This window comes from Netta rufina (assembly GCF_964035555.1).
Source record: "Netta rufina genome assembly, chromosome: 21".
Lineage (NCBI taxonomy): Eukaryota > Metazoa > Chordata > Aves > Anseriformes > Anatidae > Netta > Netta rufina.
This window is the reverse complement of record NC_140145.1, coordinates 11,236,844-11,255,222: the sequence shown is the minus strand read 5'-3', so window position 1 is coordinate 11,255,222 and position 18,379 is coordinate 11,236,844. Positions and strand designations below refer to the sequence as shown.

The 18,379-nt window shown below is 45.5% G+C and overlaps 1 protein-coding gene across 4 annotated transcripts in view; it reads left to right on the top strand.

Annotated features, from left to right (window-relative positions):
- Positions 1-7,648: 7,648 nt before the first annotated feature.
- NF1 (neurofibromin 1) overlaps positions 7,649-18,379 on the top strand; it is a 93,327-nt gene continuing 82,596 nt past the window's right edge. For all 4 annotated transcript variants that reach the window (XM_084299770.1, XM_084299769.1, XM_084299768.1 and 1 more), the window contains exons 1-2: positions 7,649-7,923; positions 17,873-18,016. In XM_084299770.1, the coding sequence (XP_084155896.1) occupies positions 7,864-7,923; positions 17,873-18,016 (204 nt within the window). In that variant the 5' untranslated portion in view covers positions 7,649-7,863. The remainder of the gene's footprint in view (positions 7,924-17,872; positions 18,017-18,379) is intronic.

Sequence of the window (18,379 nt, the reverse complement as noted above, 5' to 3'; positions counted from 1 at the left end):
TCATGGGAAGGAAATAGAGCAGCTGGTAAAAACTGTTGGGTAACAGAGAGTCTTTATATTCATAAATTGATACAAGCTAACATCAGGCTTACAAAAATTGTCTAAGAAGCAGAACACAAAATTCCAGTCTTGAGATTCTCTCAGTTCTTAGAGACTTATCTTTCCAGCAGACACTCTCCTTTCCCTCTTCAGTCCCTCTTGTACGCCGGATTATTTAAGAGGGAGGGGGAGAAGAAGAAAACAGTCCTTGGTGAGGGAGGTGGCCCAGTGGCATTTCTGCACGCAGCACAAGCATCTGTGGTTAGGTTAAAATGACAGTGCAGCTGGACCGACTGTTAATTTACGCAGATCTTCATTAAACCATTGGCTTATACCTGTGGAAGTAAATAATACGATTCTGATACCAGCCATGCTGTCATTGCTGGACTGCACGTGGTATGGATGCTAGTATTCAGCAGAGCTTAGACTTCAGACTGCAGCAAAGATATGCTTTGTTAATGTGCAGATGTAGCTGAATCCAAACCCTGGCTCTGAGACTGTGTGATTATAATCTAAAATCAGCTGATCTAACTGAGAAACAATTCCACTGAAGTTAATGGAAACTGCACTGGGTTTTATATTGTGCCAGGGGAAGAAAAAGTATCATGCCCAGCCTTTATTGTATCCCTAGGCAAGTTGTTTTATCTAAGAACTTGTTTCAATTTCACAGTTTATATGAGTGATGGGCATTCATCTGTGACCTGTTGGGTAGGTTTTGTTGGGTGTGAGTAGCCTTTGGCACAGCTTTACTTCATCTAGTTCACCTTTGTGCCAAAGGTATGCGTGTACAGCGATCACAAGGCACCGGGAAGCTTTATGAAGAGCACTCAAGCAAATATAACAGTTTTATGAGGAATCCTGCATTGTGAAGGAAAGGCACGGCACTACCCAGAATGACCATTGCTTACAGAAGAAAGAGTGCAGAACGCAGAGCAGATGGAGACTGGAAGCAAGGTGAGGGGAGGAGGGATGATGATCCCGCAAAACACGAGGCAGGAAGAGCTCACACACTCCCAGGTGGGCTGTGCTGCAGGAGGATGTACCCCCAGCAGGTAGCTGGCTTTGCCACCAAGAGAGACAGAAGCTGTGCGAATGTAGCAAGTTTTGCTTAAAAGGCATCAGACAGCAATGCTGACGGATTCAGGTACGATGCTCGTGGATGGATACACACATTGTGCTTGAGATAGGAACATGTCTTGGGTGAATCAGTGGGTGTATTGACTAAACATGAGGGAATATCCCAGTGAGACCCCACGCTGAGCAGCGTAAACATAAGCAGAGAAAGAACAATCAGCAAGAGGAGGCAATCGTCTGGCTGTGGGCAGGGACTGGAACAGACTGTAGCCCCTAATTATGGGAAAGACATCATCCCAGAGCTCGTAGCACAACTACTGCCACTGCAGTTTCTTGCAGCGGGATGCAGCAATATAAGGCACAGGTAGAGCATGAAAATGATTCATCACAGCACAACCAAGAGAAGGAGGTAAAAGCTTGTGGTATTTATAGTTACATCATCCGTGGGGAGATGGTGGGGAGTCAACCTGCACCTTCCCAGCAGTAGAGCTGCCGTATCTGCAATATTCTTGATTTGCTATGAAGGAGAAAAACAATGCTGAGGTGTTTCAGTGTAATTAGGAAGCACAGCATAATCACTCTGCCCGAAAGACCAAAAGTAATGAGAACACCTTACAGTGACGGAGCACAGATGTTAATGAGTGGCTGGCAGCTCCTACAGACTTTATGTCTCTCCTGTCTCATCCCACTGATACTCCAGACCTCCAGCTTTCTGTGCATGAAGTCTCGCCCTCCTATAAGAGTGAGTCATTGGGAGTCATTGTGATCAAACCACCTCAGATTTGACAAAGAGCTCGTTTTATACCTCTAAGGCAAAATGGCAGACACTAACTTGATATATTTTTATCCATTTCTAATATATGGCATAAGCCTTGGTTTCAGAAAATACTCTGATCCATTAATTTCCTTGAGAAGATATGAGCTCTAATTATGATGTCTTGATAGTGTACTATTTCTTCATATCAGAACAAGTGTCAGGGATTAAACTGGTGTTTTGCATCCAAATGAGTTTTCTGCTGGAACAGAAAATATTTGCCTTTGCATTTCAGCTCTTAGAAATCGACTGTGTGAAACAACGTGCTACAATTTTAATTATCCTATGCTGACGAGACTATCTCGCATTGAAATTCCAGTATGAGTACTTTGTGCAGATTCTCCAATTTCTCTAAAGCGTAATCCATCATTCGGTGATTACCATTAATCTAGTTAGTTCATTCACTTGCTCTGCTCATTTTGAACAGATCCTAGTGCAAGTCAGGGAGAGATTGGAAAACAGAGAATACAAAAGAAAATCCTTGGCTTTAATCTTTCAGAAAAATTTCTTCACATTTGGAAATCTATCCCGTGCATCTCAGACAAGATAATAAGGTAAATGTAATGGGAAGAGAGGAAGAAAAAAAGGAGAAAAAGAAAAAGAAAAAAAAAAAAAAAAAAAGGAAAACCACCATTACTTTATCAAACAAAAATAAACATGGTCTGTTCTGTACTTAGTTCAAACTTCAGGGATTTTAGTGGCCTCTAATGCCCTCTAATGGACAAATCTGTTGGAGCAATGTCCTTTCAGAGACGTGCAAACAAGGGGTGAAAGCACCAAGTATTGCAATGGAGAAGGAGCTGCAGCACTGCCGGATGGGCTGAACAGCTTTCGTTGGGAGCCTGCCAGCTCTGAGATTAAAATCCGTGTTTAGGAGTTTGTAGCTTAGAGATATTAAGTCACCTTTTACTAAAAACTTGGCAGATCCTTTGCTTCCTCCCTCCCTTCCTTCCTTCCTCATTTAGCTGAAATTTGTTTGTTTAGCTTCACTTACAAAGAGCAGGGAAATATTTTTGCCATTGGTCCCAGGTTTGGCACATTTCCTCCCAAACGCTACCCCATCCATCAGGAACTGAGATCAAACGTGTGCCTTATGGAGAAGGCAAATCTCTGTGTGCCTCGATTTTCTCATCTGCTTCCCCAGCCTCCTACTCAGGCAAAAAGCAGAAGTGCCAAAATACCTCTAAGGAAGTGATTCAAGTGGCATTTTTTGGCTCGACTAGAATCATGAGTGTCTGGAAACGTCACGAGAGGGACTGTTCCTGCACAGAGAAATTCCCAACTCTTACTCTAGTGGCTTGGCTCTTCAGGCTTCAGGAGGTCTGAGCCTGTACTGAGACAGCAGGGGATGTAGCAGGGGCTTTTCTCTTACACGACTTCTACCACTGTTGTCACTTTTGACAGCCACAAAGGGAAATTTTTAGCGAGGAAAACCCAGCAACATTCAACCTAAAGCCTGATGAGACAGTGGGGTTGTTTTGTGGATGCCTTGGGCTGTAGTTTCTTGTTTGAATTTACATTTAATCTTAAGGAAGTGCGTTAAGAAATTCTTGCTAAAGTGTCTTAAAAAACCCCACCAAAATAACCAAGAAGCACCAGATTGTCCAGAGCTGCTAAAGAAATGGTACCATAGCTCAGAATTTATCTGGAGCCAGGGAACTTGGGATGATTTCTCTTCAAATAAAACCTAACTAGCAGTTATATATGCCATGAGTCTGCCTGTTAGGGGGCAAAATCCTGCAGGTTTTCATCTGTCCGGCAGACAAGGCCTAACACCAAAGATAACAGCAGGGCCACTGTGTTTTTTTTCTAGGATAGTACAGTAGGTAATTTCTAGGATCACGGGTCTGGGGGCACTTTGTACTGAACATAGGAAGAAGAAGAAAAAAAAAATGAAACAGAGAACATTGGGAAAGAATGATCTTGGCCAAATCGTGGCTGGAATTTTCCAAAGAGTTTGGGGGAAACTCTCTGAGAATTTCCAATGTCACCGTTCAACCTCTGAGGCTCCTCCTCTGCCCCCCCAAATTGTGGGAAGGCTGTAGCAAGTCCTGTTTGCTTTTAGGGAACAGATTTGCTTTGGGAAAACAGCTTTGCACTATGAGAAACAGGAAGAAGCACTGTTTGTTTTGTTTAGTAAATTCTGAGGGGAAGAAATCTTTTTATACTGAAGTCAAGAGTTCCCAAGATGCCTCTCTCTCAGCTAACCTCATCACCTCTGGTTTCTTCCTGGCTCTTGGAGACATGTTTTTCATACACATATCAGTCAGCTGAAGCCCTTTCCTGCCCCCCTACCCGCCCCCCAGTGAATTATTATTGTTTAGATTTTGGCAGAAGGCAGAGATCCCGATGAAGATTGTGGCTGTATTGCCGGGTGAAAATTGAAAGGACAAGGTGAGCACCCAGCGCTCTTGGGCCTCAGATTTGACATTGCAAGTGAATATCCAAATTTGTGTAAAATTTCTGAGGTCGCCCCTGCTCCCTCCGCACGTGCAGCCAGCGTGGTGTATGAACAGCTCTGCCGGTACCACCTGCAGTTGTTTATCCATAGCAGAGGGTTGGCAGGGAAATGCTGGGCATGCCCTCTCGTCTCCCACCAGCAGCACAAGCCGGGCAGCTCGAGCCCCTGAGAAGGGTGAGGATGAGCTAAAGGGAGCGGAGCTGCCTGCACGGGGAGGAGGCAGTGTCCCTGCGGTCCTGGCCAAGCACCCGACACCCCACGGTGAAGCCACCCCATCTCCAGGGACACTGCTGCGCCCGGAGTAAGGCTCACTCCAGGCAATTTCAGGCTGGTTTTAAGGGTGCCATTTCACACTGTAAGGGAGTCCCCTTCCAGGCAGAGCTGAGCAGGCTGCAGGTGTTATAATTTTCAGTAGTTTGTCACTGCCCCCCACCAAATGCTCCTGCGCCAGCAGAAGGGCCTGTTGTTGTTATGAGAAGAGATGAGACCAGCCCTCAGGGCCTTTTTTACCATGGAGTAAGTATCTCTCTATATTTCTGCAGATAAAGCAGCTGTCACCATATGGACAAACATTCTCTGGAACCCTTCTGATAAACAGCTTTAGGTAAGTTCTTTGCTCCACTGAAGCCTATGGGTGTTTTGTGTTCATTACTTCTTTTATACTCCTCAGGACAAATCCACTTCTGCCAGTCCCAGCAGCTTCTGGGTGTACACCATCGTGAACTGGACTCAGGGATCTCAGGAAACTCAGTGCTGGCCTGGTCTCAGACACCCTGCACAGCTGCACGTGGACGTCGCAGCAGGACAGCGGAACCCTAACCTTACCCCGTCTTCCCAGGTTGGAGGTAACCATTCACCTCTCCAGGAGGAATGCTGGGGAGAATACAAAGTGCTTATGAAATGACACAGTGATACAAACTGCTCTTTTGCTGATGTGGTTGTCAGCAGAGATTTGCTTTGAGCGCAGACATAGAAAGTATGATTAGAAAAGGTTCCAGTGACCAGCTTCATTCTCCGTCCAACTCAGTTAAGATTTTGATAATTAAGCAAATATGTATCCATATCACGTAGGTTTGCTTTGGATGTAAAGCTATATAGCTATATATAACCAGTACATTAGCAGTCTTTTCTAGAACATAATTCAACATTTAGTTTTAAAAAGATTTTTGAAATATATTGATGCTGACCATTATAATGCACTCTAATGCAAAGGAATCAATAGCCTTTACACCACAACTAGTTTATCGTAGATGGCAAATGAATAATGCAAAATTCAGTGCACTTAACAGCCCAATATTGGACTTCACAATTTGTATAAATCAGAATGCTTTTTGCATTTCCTGAAAGGTAGTACCACAAGTTCTACAGACAGAAAACTACTATTTATTCTTCAAGCATTTTTTTCCTAAGTAAAATATTTGTGATTGGTTTTCATCTTTGTTATAAAACATTTGCTTCTTCAAATTCTTGCTATGAGGTTGTTGCTAGAATGCAATGGAATTGTTCACATTGTAATTCTGAATTAGAGCAATTCCACTGTTCAATATTTACAGGGAAAGTTACCTCAGAATATATTTCATATGCTTTTGCTGACAATTAATATGCGTTTTGATAACAGCAACACTATCCAAGACAAAGCAAGGCCCCTAGTGAGCACAGTAAAAGCAGTATCCCTCCTGGTTTAAACAGTAGCTAGACAAGGTTGGAAAAAGATAGTATTGGATGATTCCTCTAATTCCATGTTTTTCCACAGTGCTGTATTTAGGCTCAATTGCATCTTGATTACACGCTAAAATGTTTTTCCTGATGCTACTGCTTAGGTTATTTACATCACAGATACTGACTCAGGAATGTCTAAGAAGTCTCTGTACAAACCAAACACCTAATTTTATGCTGCTTGCATTATTGGTTTTGAAATAGCGTATTGAGATTTTCTTCCACATTTGGGCAAATGGAAAATGAGACGTGTCCTTGTTTCAGCAGCTGGATTTATTTTCAGTTTTTATTTTACTCTAGTAAGATGATTGATAACTTTTTAATTTACTAATTCAAGTTGATGATTGAAATATCTGTTTAGCAGATGTTTCAGATTTGACTGAAGAAATCGGATTAAACAAAAACTGAGATGAGTTTATCGTATAGTACACTCTCAACATACATGACATATGGCTGTATTTTTATGTCATGTCAGAACATATTAAGCACACTATAGCGTAATGGCCTGATTACATCCCGCAGGAAGGATCTGGCAGTACCAAACCCCACGTATAAGCTTTGGAAGTAAAAACAAAAAATGGTGCACTTCATCAGAATGATTCTGTCTTGGAAGAGAAGGGGCCTGCCCTCCCTCCTGTGGGAATTACGGATTTGCAGATTACAGCAGGGCAAACTGGACAGGCTCTTTTTGTGTCTGAAACAGCTTAAAAGTGCTTTGTGGCAATCAGTCAGTGTAAACGCTGCATTTGTGATGCTTCAGACAAAGAAAATTAATCATCTGGGCACAGTCTGAGCAGATCTGGACCTGAAGTAGGACCAGAAGAAGAAAGCCCATTCATTCTTCAGATCTTCGCTTCGCATGTGTCAATTTTAAACCCCTCGTTCAGGAAGTCCTACCTCCACTTGCCCATTTATTTCTATCACCACACACGTAACGCGGCTGCAGCACGGCAGGGCGCTGCTCGGTGCTCCTGCCTGCCCAGAAGGAAAACAGCTCAGCGCTCCCGAGAAGGACGCTGGAAGCGGCTGTGCTCGTCCTGCGCCCCGCGTTCCCTCCTCTCCTGAGTCACGCGCGGTTGGCTCGGGGCCGTAGCGAGCTTTAAAGGCCCCTGCTGCGGGCGGCGGAGCCCTGGGATGTACCAGAAGCACGCAGCGAGCTGTTACTGAACGGCCTCGCCATTCCCCAGCCAGCGGGGCCGCGCTGCCGGCCTCGCCCTTTGTGCCTGAGGGGCCGCGGGCAGGGCCCCCCCCCGCCCTCAGCCGCCGGCCGCTCTGAGCACACAGCTCGGCGCGTTCCGGTGCTCCGGGCACCCGCGGGGCCTCCCGCCGCTCCCCCCGGGCGGTCGCCGCCGGGCGCCCTGAGGAGCCCGGGGGGCACCGCGGCGGGGCCCGGAGCCGCCCCTCAGCCGCCGCGGCCCCTCTCTCTGCGCGGCGCAGGCGCGGAGCCGCGGCCGGGCGCATGCGCGGTGCTCGCCCGGGGGCCGCGCAGGCGCCGCCCGCCGCCGCCCGCGTCTCGGCGCTCCCCCTGGCGCGGCGGCCGCGGCGCTGCTGCTCGGCGGGCGGGCGGGGGCGGCCGGGCTCCCGCTTCCGGCGTGGTGTCATGGCGGGCCCCGGGCGCTGAGGGCCGCGGGCAGCCGAGGGGCCCCCGGAGCAGCGCGCCAGGGATCCGCAGCCGCCGCCCTCGCCCCTCGCCCCGCGCCGCCGCCGCCGCCCCCCGCGGGGATCCGCCCCCTGCCTGGCCGGCCGGGCGGGGGGGGCCATGGCGGCGCACAAGCCGGTGGAGTGGGTGCAGGCCGTGGTGAACCGCTTCGACGAGCAGGTAGCGGGGGCGGCGGGCGCTGCACCGGGGGCGGCCGCCTCCCGCCTGCCCCCCGCGGCCGGGCCCTGCCGGGGGCTCCTCCACACCCCCCCCCCCCCCCCAACCTCCACCTCCGCCGCTCCTCAGCGCTGGCGGGGCCCGGCCGGAGCGGGGCGGGCTCGGGGAGCGGGGCGGGGGGCTCGGGGCGCCCTTTGTGCGGCGCTGGGTGGGGCCCGCGGGGCCGCCCCGCTGCCGGCACCGCCCGGGGGGCGCGGGGCCCGGGGGCTGGGGCCCAAGCGGCTGCGCCCACCCCCCCCCCCCCTCAGCTCCCCCGGGAAGGCGCTGGGCGCTTGCTGAGGGGCCTGGCGGGTGTCGCCGCTTGGGTTTAACTTCTTCTCGTTCAGCAGGAGGGAATTAAAGCCCCCAGGGCAGCGCCAGGACTACGTGCGGCCGCGCAGGCAGCTCTGCCTCCGAGCCCGCAGCCGGCAGCGGTGTCAGTGCCGGGCTGGAGGTGTCCCGGGCTGTGCTGTGCAGTGACACGTACTGAATGCTCTCTGTACAGTCAGTGCGGGGAGAAAGGCTTTCTGGATAGAAGGAAGAGCGGCGCGTTGGCCTTGGACTTGGTGCTTCTCTGACCCACCTGAAGGAACTGCTCGCTGGGGTTAGGCGGCACAGCTCGCTCAGCGAGGCTCAGCTCAGTGCTTACCCCCTGCATTTTTCCCCCCAGATGCTTTCCTGGCACATAAGCGGGAGGTCAGTTTAGGCAGAGCGATTATTTTCTGTCGTGCCTCACCTTGCTGTTCTGTGAGTACCTCCTTTGTGCCGCCAAGGGCCCAGCCCAGCTCCTGTCGAAGGCACGAAGCTGGTCCTGTAGATTGGATTTCGTTCGCCTGCCTTATTCACGTGTCCCTCGTAGTGATGCTTGGCTTTTGACAACCTGCAGCAAGATTGCAGCCTAGTGGAATAAAAATAGGCTGCTCCTTTTTATGTTTATTTGCAAACTGCTATGAATGAGGCTTATTTAAAACATGGAAACATAAAACTTTGTCTTTTGACATTAAAGTGATGCAGATTTTTCCAATACATTTTAGGCATGATATTTGCATAGCTAACTTATCCCCCCCACCACCTTATCTTGAGTCATAGATCATTTTTTCCATAAGCATAAAAGGCATGGTACTGATTATGCTCCCAGTAATGCAAGAAAATGTTTCTTTGTGTACTGGTGTTAAAAGGCCCTAGGCTTTGTCGTTTGCTCTGTTATGTATATTGTGGAACTGGGCTTGCCAACATCTGGTAGGAGTTAAGAACTTGAGCTTTTTAAACAGAAGTATTTCTCTGTGTGTTTCAGAGGAAGCACAGACAGGTACCCAGGAGGGATCCTCTTCTGGCAGGAAGAGGCTGTCCTGGTTTTCAAGGTGCCAGAACATTGGAGTTGCAGGAAAGCGCACCCAGCGTGCAGCATTGACTGCTGCAGTCACAGCGTGCTCGCAAATAGGTGTTTTTACAATATTTTGATCCTTTAGTGAATGGTTCTCTTTAACCAGTGCAAGTTTTTTTTTGCATTGTATCAACTAGTGAGTGAAACAGTGAGGCGAAGATGAGATACTAGTGTCTACTTCTTTGTGAGAAGTCTTCCCTCTCGTTGATTAATTTCAGCTTGGGGTTCTCAATTTTGTTTGTTTTCTTTTAATACATTGTTTCCTCCACCTGGCCTAGCCTGACTGATCTTCATGGTGGAAAAGTGACTCTGTTCTTAGCGGAATACAATTGCCAGGTTACTGTGACACCCTCACTACTACTAACAGTGTTCTGAATCACTGCTGATGCTTCTGTGCTTCTTGGAACTCCTCACTTCTGTGTCCTCTTCGGGTAGTCCTGTGGCTATGAAGTTACCGGCTTTTGCTGTATTTTGGATTGCTCATTTGAAAATCAAGCTTGTATTTCATAAAAATATACTGAGTGTAGTACGTGCCATTTTAGTGGTGATGTTGTTTTGAGCGTTTGCATGCTGGGTCTGCCCTTCTGAACGCAGGACCTTTTGGTTCAGCACTGAGGGAGCCGGACTGCCACTACGTGTTATATCACCGGCGTGTCTGAGTAAGGCAGGGGAACTCGTGTTTGCTTTGGGCTGGGAATTGTTTTGGTTTGTTTTCTGCGGGGGAGAGAACATACAGCTTTTCAAGGTTTATTCCTTCTTCTAAAAGGAAGAAAATGCAACCATCTTTCACCAAAATTTATTGATGTAGACAGGCTTTTCATTCATTTGCTAAGTGCTTGAATTCATTTTAAGACAGATGAACAACAAACTGAGAGAATGCTAATCTGTACTGAAAACAACAAAAATCAGTGCAAACCAGTCTGTTCTTGTCTACTCTTGTTTATTGTTATAAATGCTGCTTTAACCAAAATCTGCTTCTGTGTGTATGATTCTGTGGGCCTAAATTGAATGGCAAGCATAGTTTTATGAATTAACCAGTGAGTGGCTCACTGAATACATTTTTTCAAATATAGTGCCAGTTCTGCCCAGCTGCGCTCACTTCTCAGACTTCGACTGCTGCAGTGCACTCTTCTTTGAGCTATCCTTGAAGACTGCTTGAAGGTTTCAGCTGGTGCAGAAAGAAGCTATTGACAGTTCATGGGAGACTAGATCACGTTTCTGATGTAGCACGTTCAAAATCCGTGGAGTGATTTCATTTGTAGTGCTGGTTATTGCTGTACGTCTCAAAACTTTCAGTGATCTGGATGGAATTAGGCTTCAGTAGCACAAAGAGGCTAGGCTATGTTTTAGTAAAATTCTCTGTGATTTCAGACATAATCAGGTCTTTGTAAAATAAAATGGTCTCTTTTTTCCCATGGAAATGTTCACTTACAGTTTTATGTACTGTATTTTTATAGTATTTTTTAATGTGTTGCAGCTGAAGTCATGGGAAGGCTGATGCGGTAGTGAAATGGTTCTTCTAAACTTAGTCAGAGAAGCCTTACTGCCTAAACCATTTAAATCTAGGGTGTGTTAAAGGCTATCAGATAGAATAAAAGGTATTAATCCTGTATAAACTTGTGGTGACTTAAGCGATTATGATATACTTAAATGAAAGAAGCCCTTTATTATGTGGCTTATGGTTTAGGCTCCCCATTTGTAGTTTGAGGAATATGATTGCTTTCAGTTACGAAAGCTTTTGTAAAAACTGAGCGCCACTAGGAATGGTCCATTCTTCCTTTCATTAAAAGGCATTAAGTTAAAGCAAATATTCCCTCCTCCTGTTGCTTCTCTCTGTGGCATATGAAATCTATACGGAGTCAGAAACCTGGAAAAGCACTGGCTGCAAGCACTGGCTTTGTGTCTTTCATTGCTGTTTTTCATCCTGGCTTGTTAAGAAACCCCTAGCAGTAATAAGTACGTATTTCAAAGTGTTTCATGTGAGTTCTGAATGGCTGTGCTCCTCAAGCAAAATGGTATCTGCTGTAAGGCAGGGCTGCTCTATGCAGAGGATGGAGCTTTTTTTCTGCAACTGCTCTGGCTGAAAGATTTCTGCAGGACCTGGGAGCCCAGTGGGACTGTGACCCTGCCCTTAGGCACAAAGGGCGCTACTTCATCCTTCTCTGGCGTAAACCTGAAGCAGCCCTGATTTTACTTTTCTAAACCATTGTATGTAATGTACTGCAAAAGAGCTGCTAGGGTGCATGCAGATGGTGCCCTGAAGAATAGGTACAGGAGTGGTCCATGTGCAGCAGATGTTACCCCAGTCTCTTAGTGAGCTGCTGAACAGCGCCAGGGTGCTTTGATGATTCTTCCCTATTTAATGCAGCACTTTGTGGTGTAGGTAAATAGACTTTTTTTCTTTTTCCCCAAATACCAACTTTTAGCTAACCTTTTGAAAATGTTATTTTTTTAGGGCAACATCTGTAAAGTATTTTCAGTGTTCCCTGTTCTTCAGAAGACTTAGTTATGAGGCTCTTCTACCAAACGAATGCTTTTTAGAAGGTGATGCAGTGCATGTTTTTAGTTGCGGGAGGAGGTGCACGTTGATTTCTAAAGAGATCTGTAACAGGTAATGCTGAGGAAATAATGGTGCTGTGCGTATTTTCTGTCTTTCCTGTATGTCTGTGCTTTACAGCCTACTGGAGAAGTTCCAATAAATTATTTGAGATGAAAAAGCTAGGTACGTTTCTGTGCTGTAAGGACAGCACTAGAGATTTTTTTTTCTAGATGTTATGTTTGTTACTTTTGAACCTGAATCAAAGGAACAAGCCTCGGTGTGTTCAGACGTCTCCAGCTACTTGCTGAAGATGACGGGCCCCTTACAGACAAGCTGGGAATTTCCTTCCCCGAGGTGAATTGCCTGGAATGGGCTCCCATTTTCCCCTCGCCAAGGAGATTTAAACCTTGCTGCTTTTCCAGCAGTGGGCATGGTGGGGGCAGCGAGGGGCTCTGCAGACTTTGGCACCACTTGGAAGGGAAATACTGAAAGCTGAATTGCAGTGGCCCTGCCTGCGGCTGGGTGGGGGCCGCTGCCTGTGTTGGGGTCGTCCCGATGGCGAGTCAGCTGCTGTCGTCGTGGGCCTGTAGCAGACGGTTCATCGGCCCGATTCTGGGCTCTTGAAGTTCTGCAAAGTTGTATCTTGCACAAGAAAGTTGAAGTGGTGATTTTCAGCTACTGGTAAAGCTCTTTTCAACCCGTGATAAAGCTCATAAGCTTGTTCTGTAACCTCTGAAAATAAGGACATTAAAAACTGTCTTTAGATAAAGAAAGATCATTTAACTTTTTGTTTATTAATTACAGGTGATAAAGCAAAGTCCATGGCTTAATGTTAGTTTTTCTCAACTGAGTGGAATATGGTACAGATATATTCAAGGCTATTGGTGTTATTAATTGCAAATCAATATCCGTATACTTTTATCAAAAAACTGTACCTTTTGTATCAGGTTAGAGGATACCTGAACAGCTGCTGGCATCTCTTCTACACATATGGAAAACAGATCCATTTTGTTAATAATTGACATCTATGATCAACGAAGGGATTCCTTAACTGAACATTCTTGGATACAAGCACATCAGTCTCTAAAGGAGGCTGCTTCCAAAGGTGCTATGGTATTGTGTACCATCAGATACCTCAGTGCTTTCCACTTTTTAAACAGCTTTGCAATTCTGCATTTCAAAGTTTCAAAATGAGTTTTTATCTGACCATAAAGGTCTTCTTAAGCATGCATATTAAATCTTTTTTCTTTTTTCCTTCTGGAGTAGCCACTTTTTTTTTTTTTCCCCAATTCTGAATTGGCAAAGTTATCTCACAGGTCTGAAAAGACTGCAACATTTCGCTCCAGAACCAGATAGGTAGGAGTGACAGTGACTAGACATGGGTTTTAGGAGTGACTAGCCTTTGAGTTTTCCCTCTCCAGCCAGTGTCACGGACCTTGCGGATATCACTCCAGACAGAAAGTTGACCAGGTGACTCAAGGCCCTCAGGCACCATTGTAGAATACTTAATAATTTATGCCATGTTAATGCATAGAGGCAGTAACTTAACAGATGCCAAATGTGGTGTCTGTTGGAAAGCCATTTGAAGCTTTCCTTGTTTTCTAAGATACTGTGGCTGTGTTTATCTGTGAGTTGGCCTAATCATACTTTTTTTCTTAAATAATGTTATTTATAAATCACTTAATTCATGAAAATTTTTGCATGATGATAGAAAAAATTCATTTTACTTCGGCAAGTTGAGAGAGGGTTCTGCATCTGCATGTAGATAACAAATATTGATTTTTTAAAAAATACGTCTTGTAGTAGCCACTAATTCAACTGGATTGGTTCTAACAATCCTAATGAGGGTATGTCATTCAGATCTCTAATATTTCCAAAGTTTACCTGTTATTTTATGTCTTTTGAAAACAACACAAATAATCTAGTAGAATGTATCTTTTGCCTTTTCTCCTAGTAGTAGTAATTCGTTACCTCTTTGCATTTAATAAGCTTTATGGGAATTGTTGAGTTTCAGGACAAGTATCAGTAACAGATTTGGGAGAAATTATGCATAGATCAGGAGGCTGTCTTAAAGTGAAGTTAGAAATGCATTTCTAGAGACAAAGTTTGACTGTCTGTGTGGTCAAATGTTGTGCTTTAACAGTTTTACAGGGTGCTTGCATGGCTGATGTGTGCTGGTATACAGTTTTGCTTTTCTAGTTGCTTCAGCAGTACCTGAAAGCATGATTTCTATCCTGAATTCAGGATATGCAGGGTCTTCTACTCTGTTATGGCAACTGTCAGGCTCAGCTACATAATGGCTTTTCCTTGTCTCTTGCAGCAAGGTTCTGTTTCAATTCATCTGTAAAGATATAAAATAGTTGGAAAAATACCAGATTCTGTCTACACATTTTTCCTTTGCCTGCTGCATAAAATAAAGCAACTCAAGGACCAAAATGCCATTGCTTCCTGTCCTCTTTAGCTTATTTGACACTTTAACCTGACTCAGATAATATGGATAAGAGAGAGAGGCTGTATCACAGCATGTCTCTATGCGGGTTGTCCATGCACCAGCATAGTTCATAAAGTTGTTGACTGCTGCTTCCTATTTCAGTGGTGAAAACAGTTGAATTGGAGCAGTGGCTGTCCCTTTGCTAAACTGGGATGAGGTCAAAACGATGCCTATGCTCGTGGTTGGAAGCTCCATCTATATTTAAGCTTTGTGCTCTATTTTTTTTTTCCTAATTCAAATAAAAGCCATAGAGGAAACCACTTGCATCAGTCTCCTTCTTTTCTAAAACAAAGACAATAAAAATGAAGCTATTGAACTCTTTTTTTTTTTTTTTTTTTCTTGTAAGTTTTAGTTTGGTGGATGTTTGTGTAGAAGCTGACCAGGTTCTTTCTGGTCGCTCAGCGCTGGCGCTGCCTGCAGTCAGGGTGCAGAAAGTGTTCCAGCGTGTCAGAGAGCCCAGCGGAAATAGCTGAGAAATCTAAAAAAAAAAGTCAGTGCTAATATTTCCTTTTTATATTGCTTCCTATTTTAAATGGTAGTATAAAAAGCAATTTTACTTCTAGGTGACCTTGCTGCAGTGGCTGTTGTGGCAGGAAGCTCCAGAAGTGTGTAATACGATGATTCTGTAGCATGGAAGCACACAGAAGAAGATCTCTGACACAAGCCTTTGAGAGGCAGTTCTGAAGTGTTTTATCACTCAGTGGTATTGAGCTTTTCTGCTGTTGTCAGCACAGCGACTTGAAAATCCAAATAAAAAGTACTAGTAATGCTGAAATTTTTAATTAAATGTATCTATTTTCCACTAATGACTTCCGAAAATATATTGTAAAAATAACATCTTTCAATGAAAACAAAGCCTGAGTCATAAATGCTTTGATGTGCTTTTCCCGGTTTTGAAATTAGCACAGTGAAATACATCACGCTGCTTTAAAGCATTACAATCTGACAACTTGCGAGCGAATTACAGAATGAGGTGGAAATCGCGCTGCCTGCCCTACGGAGCTTGCTGCCACCGGCGCTGTGCAGCCGAAAACCTGGCAGAGCTGCTTGGAAGGGGTGGATCGGAGGCTGTCTCTGCCTGTGGTGCTCTGCATGCAGCACTGGGTGCAAAAGATCCCAAAGCCACTGAACTGAAAGGAAGCGTCCCTCGTAGACCTTCCTGGTGCTTGTTGTCCTCCAGAAGTAGCTGCTGTGCCTGCTCCTGGAGGCGAGGTGCTGTGTGAGGCAGGTGTCTGGTGCGATCCCCTTCGCTCATTTTGACTTAGGAGGCTGCCCTGCCCTCAGGGAGAGCAGCATTTCCATCATGGTCTTAGTCTCTGGTACCCAAAAGAACCAATACTGAAACCAAGCCACAATTTCTGTGCAGAGGAAATTGCAGTCAGGCATAAAAGCGAGGCAGCGTGTTAGAGGTCCGTTTCCTTACAGACCGGAGACGTTGACGTAAAGTAGATTGCAAGGAACAATACAATCAAAAGTATTGTTGAAAAAAACATGTTGAGTTTTGGGTTCTTTAGTACAGTTCATCAAGCATGTTAAATAGGGACCTTCAAAGTCAACAGCAAAGGTAGTGACGTTGGAGGGCTGGCAGAGACGTTCCTGGGCGGGTGACTGTGAGGAACGAGCCCGTGCCGGGAGCAGGGCGGGAGCGGGGCCCTGTCAGGCAGAGCCACCTCAGAGAGACCTGAGCAGGCCGCGAGCGAGGCCAGCATGGGTAAACGTGAAATCCTGCATCTGGGGTGAAGCAGAACCGGGCAGCTGTGAGGGCTGGGAATGACTGACTGGGGATGAATGACTGCTCTGCTGAAGAGGAGACTTGGCTTTACAAGGCCCTGGGTAACGGCCATGCCTTCAGCAGCAGCCTGCACACTGCCATCGCCAGGTCTCTTCCAACACAGACTGCTCCGATTCTCCCTCTCTGTTTTCCCCAGTGCAGAATTCTTGCTTGTGCAGAAAGTTCTGTTAACTCCTCTGGAAAGGTGCTCCGCGCCTTCTGAAAGGTCTGAGACAGGAAGAAGCCTAGGTTCGTGCAGAAAGAGGGGTTTACTGGTCTAGGTCATTCCATTTCTCCTGTTCTCTTGTTTTGCCCTCTCAATTCTTCAAAGTCTGCATTACAACTTTCAGAGATAAGAAAGCCATGTCTTCTCTGTACGTTTTCTCTTCACTGAAAATCAGTTTTGATGGTTGGCCTTGTTTCTTTGTTGAAGAAGCCAAACAAAACTTAGTGTCTTGAATATTATATTTACGTACTTCGTAATGTAACTGGTAAAGTGCTCCAACTGGCCAAAATACTGACAGAAGTCTTTAAGTGTGCTGCAGCTGTAGAGCTGTTGTTAATTTCTTGTTTGTTTGTTTGTTTTAATTTCTATTTTTTGGCAAGATACCCTTTCCAGCGTGAAAATATTGCATTGTGGCATTCATACTGAGCTATTGGTGTTTTTCGGAATACACGTTTATTGAGAATTCTAGTTGAATTTAGGACTCGTAGTTGCACTTGATTAGGTGGGGAATTCTTGGTTCATACTTTGCAGTGTAAATGGTTCCTGTGATTTATGAAAAGGAACAAGAATACTCATACCTTTTTTGTTCCCATTTTTGGTTCTTGTTCTTTTATGAAAATATAGATCCTCAGTAAAATGAATTTTTACAAAGTATTGCTTTCCACATCTCCGTGTGATAGTTTGGGACTGATTGAGTCCAGCGAAGAACATGGGAGGGAAGTGACTACGTGTGTGGGCAGTGGCTAGTTTGGGACCCTCGCAGAATTTGTGTGCAGTATGAAACAGTGTCTGGTGGTCACTCCGTAGGATCGACGTCGCGGTTCTGTTCAGTCACTGAATCTTGTCTTTTCTGGAAAAGCTGCATTGCAGCTTTGGAACGTTTGTTGCCTTTGGTGCTGGCTGGTGAGGAGAGGTGGCTGAGGTGGGGCTCTTGAGTCGAGGTTGGCTCTTGGAGTGCGCGGGGGGCTCTGTCGGGAGGTCAGCCACGGGGCATTTGCTGGGGCTCCCAGCAAGCTGCGGCCTGGGGCAGAAGGGGCCCTGTGGCTCTGTCCTGGGGGGCAGAGGATGGCCATGGAACCGCCGAATAGCTCGCCTCCGGTGTCAGCAGCTCAGTTTTACCTCTCAGCTCTCAGGACGTGGGTTCTAGCTTGCAGGTGTTACCCTTAGGAAGTCTTCTGGTATTTAACTAACTAGCCTATTCTTCAAATAAAGTTTTATCTTCTCAGAATTCTGTCTTACATTTTTCTGTTCCTTTCGACATTTGATTTGTGGAAAAACTGTCACAGAATAGAGGTTTGGTTTCAATTCAGAAAAAGAAGTAGGTGAGCATTGGAATTATAGATATCTTTAGTAGAAAGCGAAGTGCAGATGAAATAATCACTTTGTTTGTCTCTTGTAGAATGTATTTCAAGGTTGTTCCTGGTGTCTTAAAAATTCTTAATCTATCTCTAAAGATGTAAATCTCAATGTAAAAAGCTTATACTACTTCTCTCTTTTTGTAGCTTCCAATAAAAGCTGGTCAGCAGAATACCCACACCAAAGTCAGCACGGAGCACAACAAGGAGTGTCTCATAAACATTTCCAAGTACAAGTTCTCCCTGGTCATCAGTGGTCTCACTAATATCTTAAAAAATGTTAATAACATGGTAAGTTCTCTAATTTTGGATCATTGGGTGATTTTCATAATGATTTTTATGTATTCATATTATACAATCTCTGCAGAGAATAACTGAAATTTAGTCAAAGTGATGATCGCCTTTTACACTTAAGTATTTTCTTTTCATTTTCATATGCCATCACCAACAGCACTGAGCTGTGTTACGTATTACGTATTTATGTTAGTAAATATGGTTGTGGCAGAGCAACCTAAAGGCAGGTGATGAAGGGGACTCTTGAGTCAGTCATGGGAAGGGTCTGTAGCTGGGAAGGTATGTGGCTCGCTAAGGAGCGGGTGCCTAAGGGTACCTAACACTACTTTGGGTCTCTAAGCAGTGGTTAGTGGTATCTAA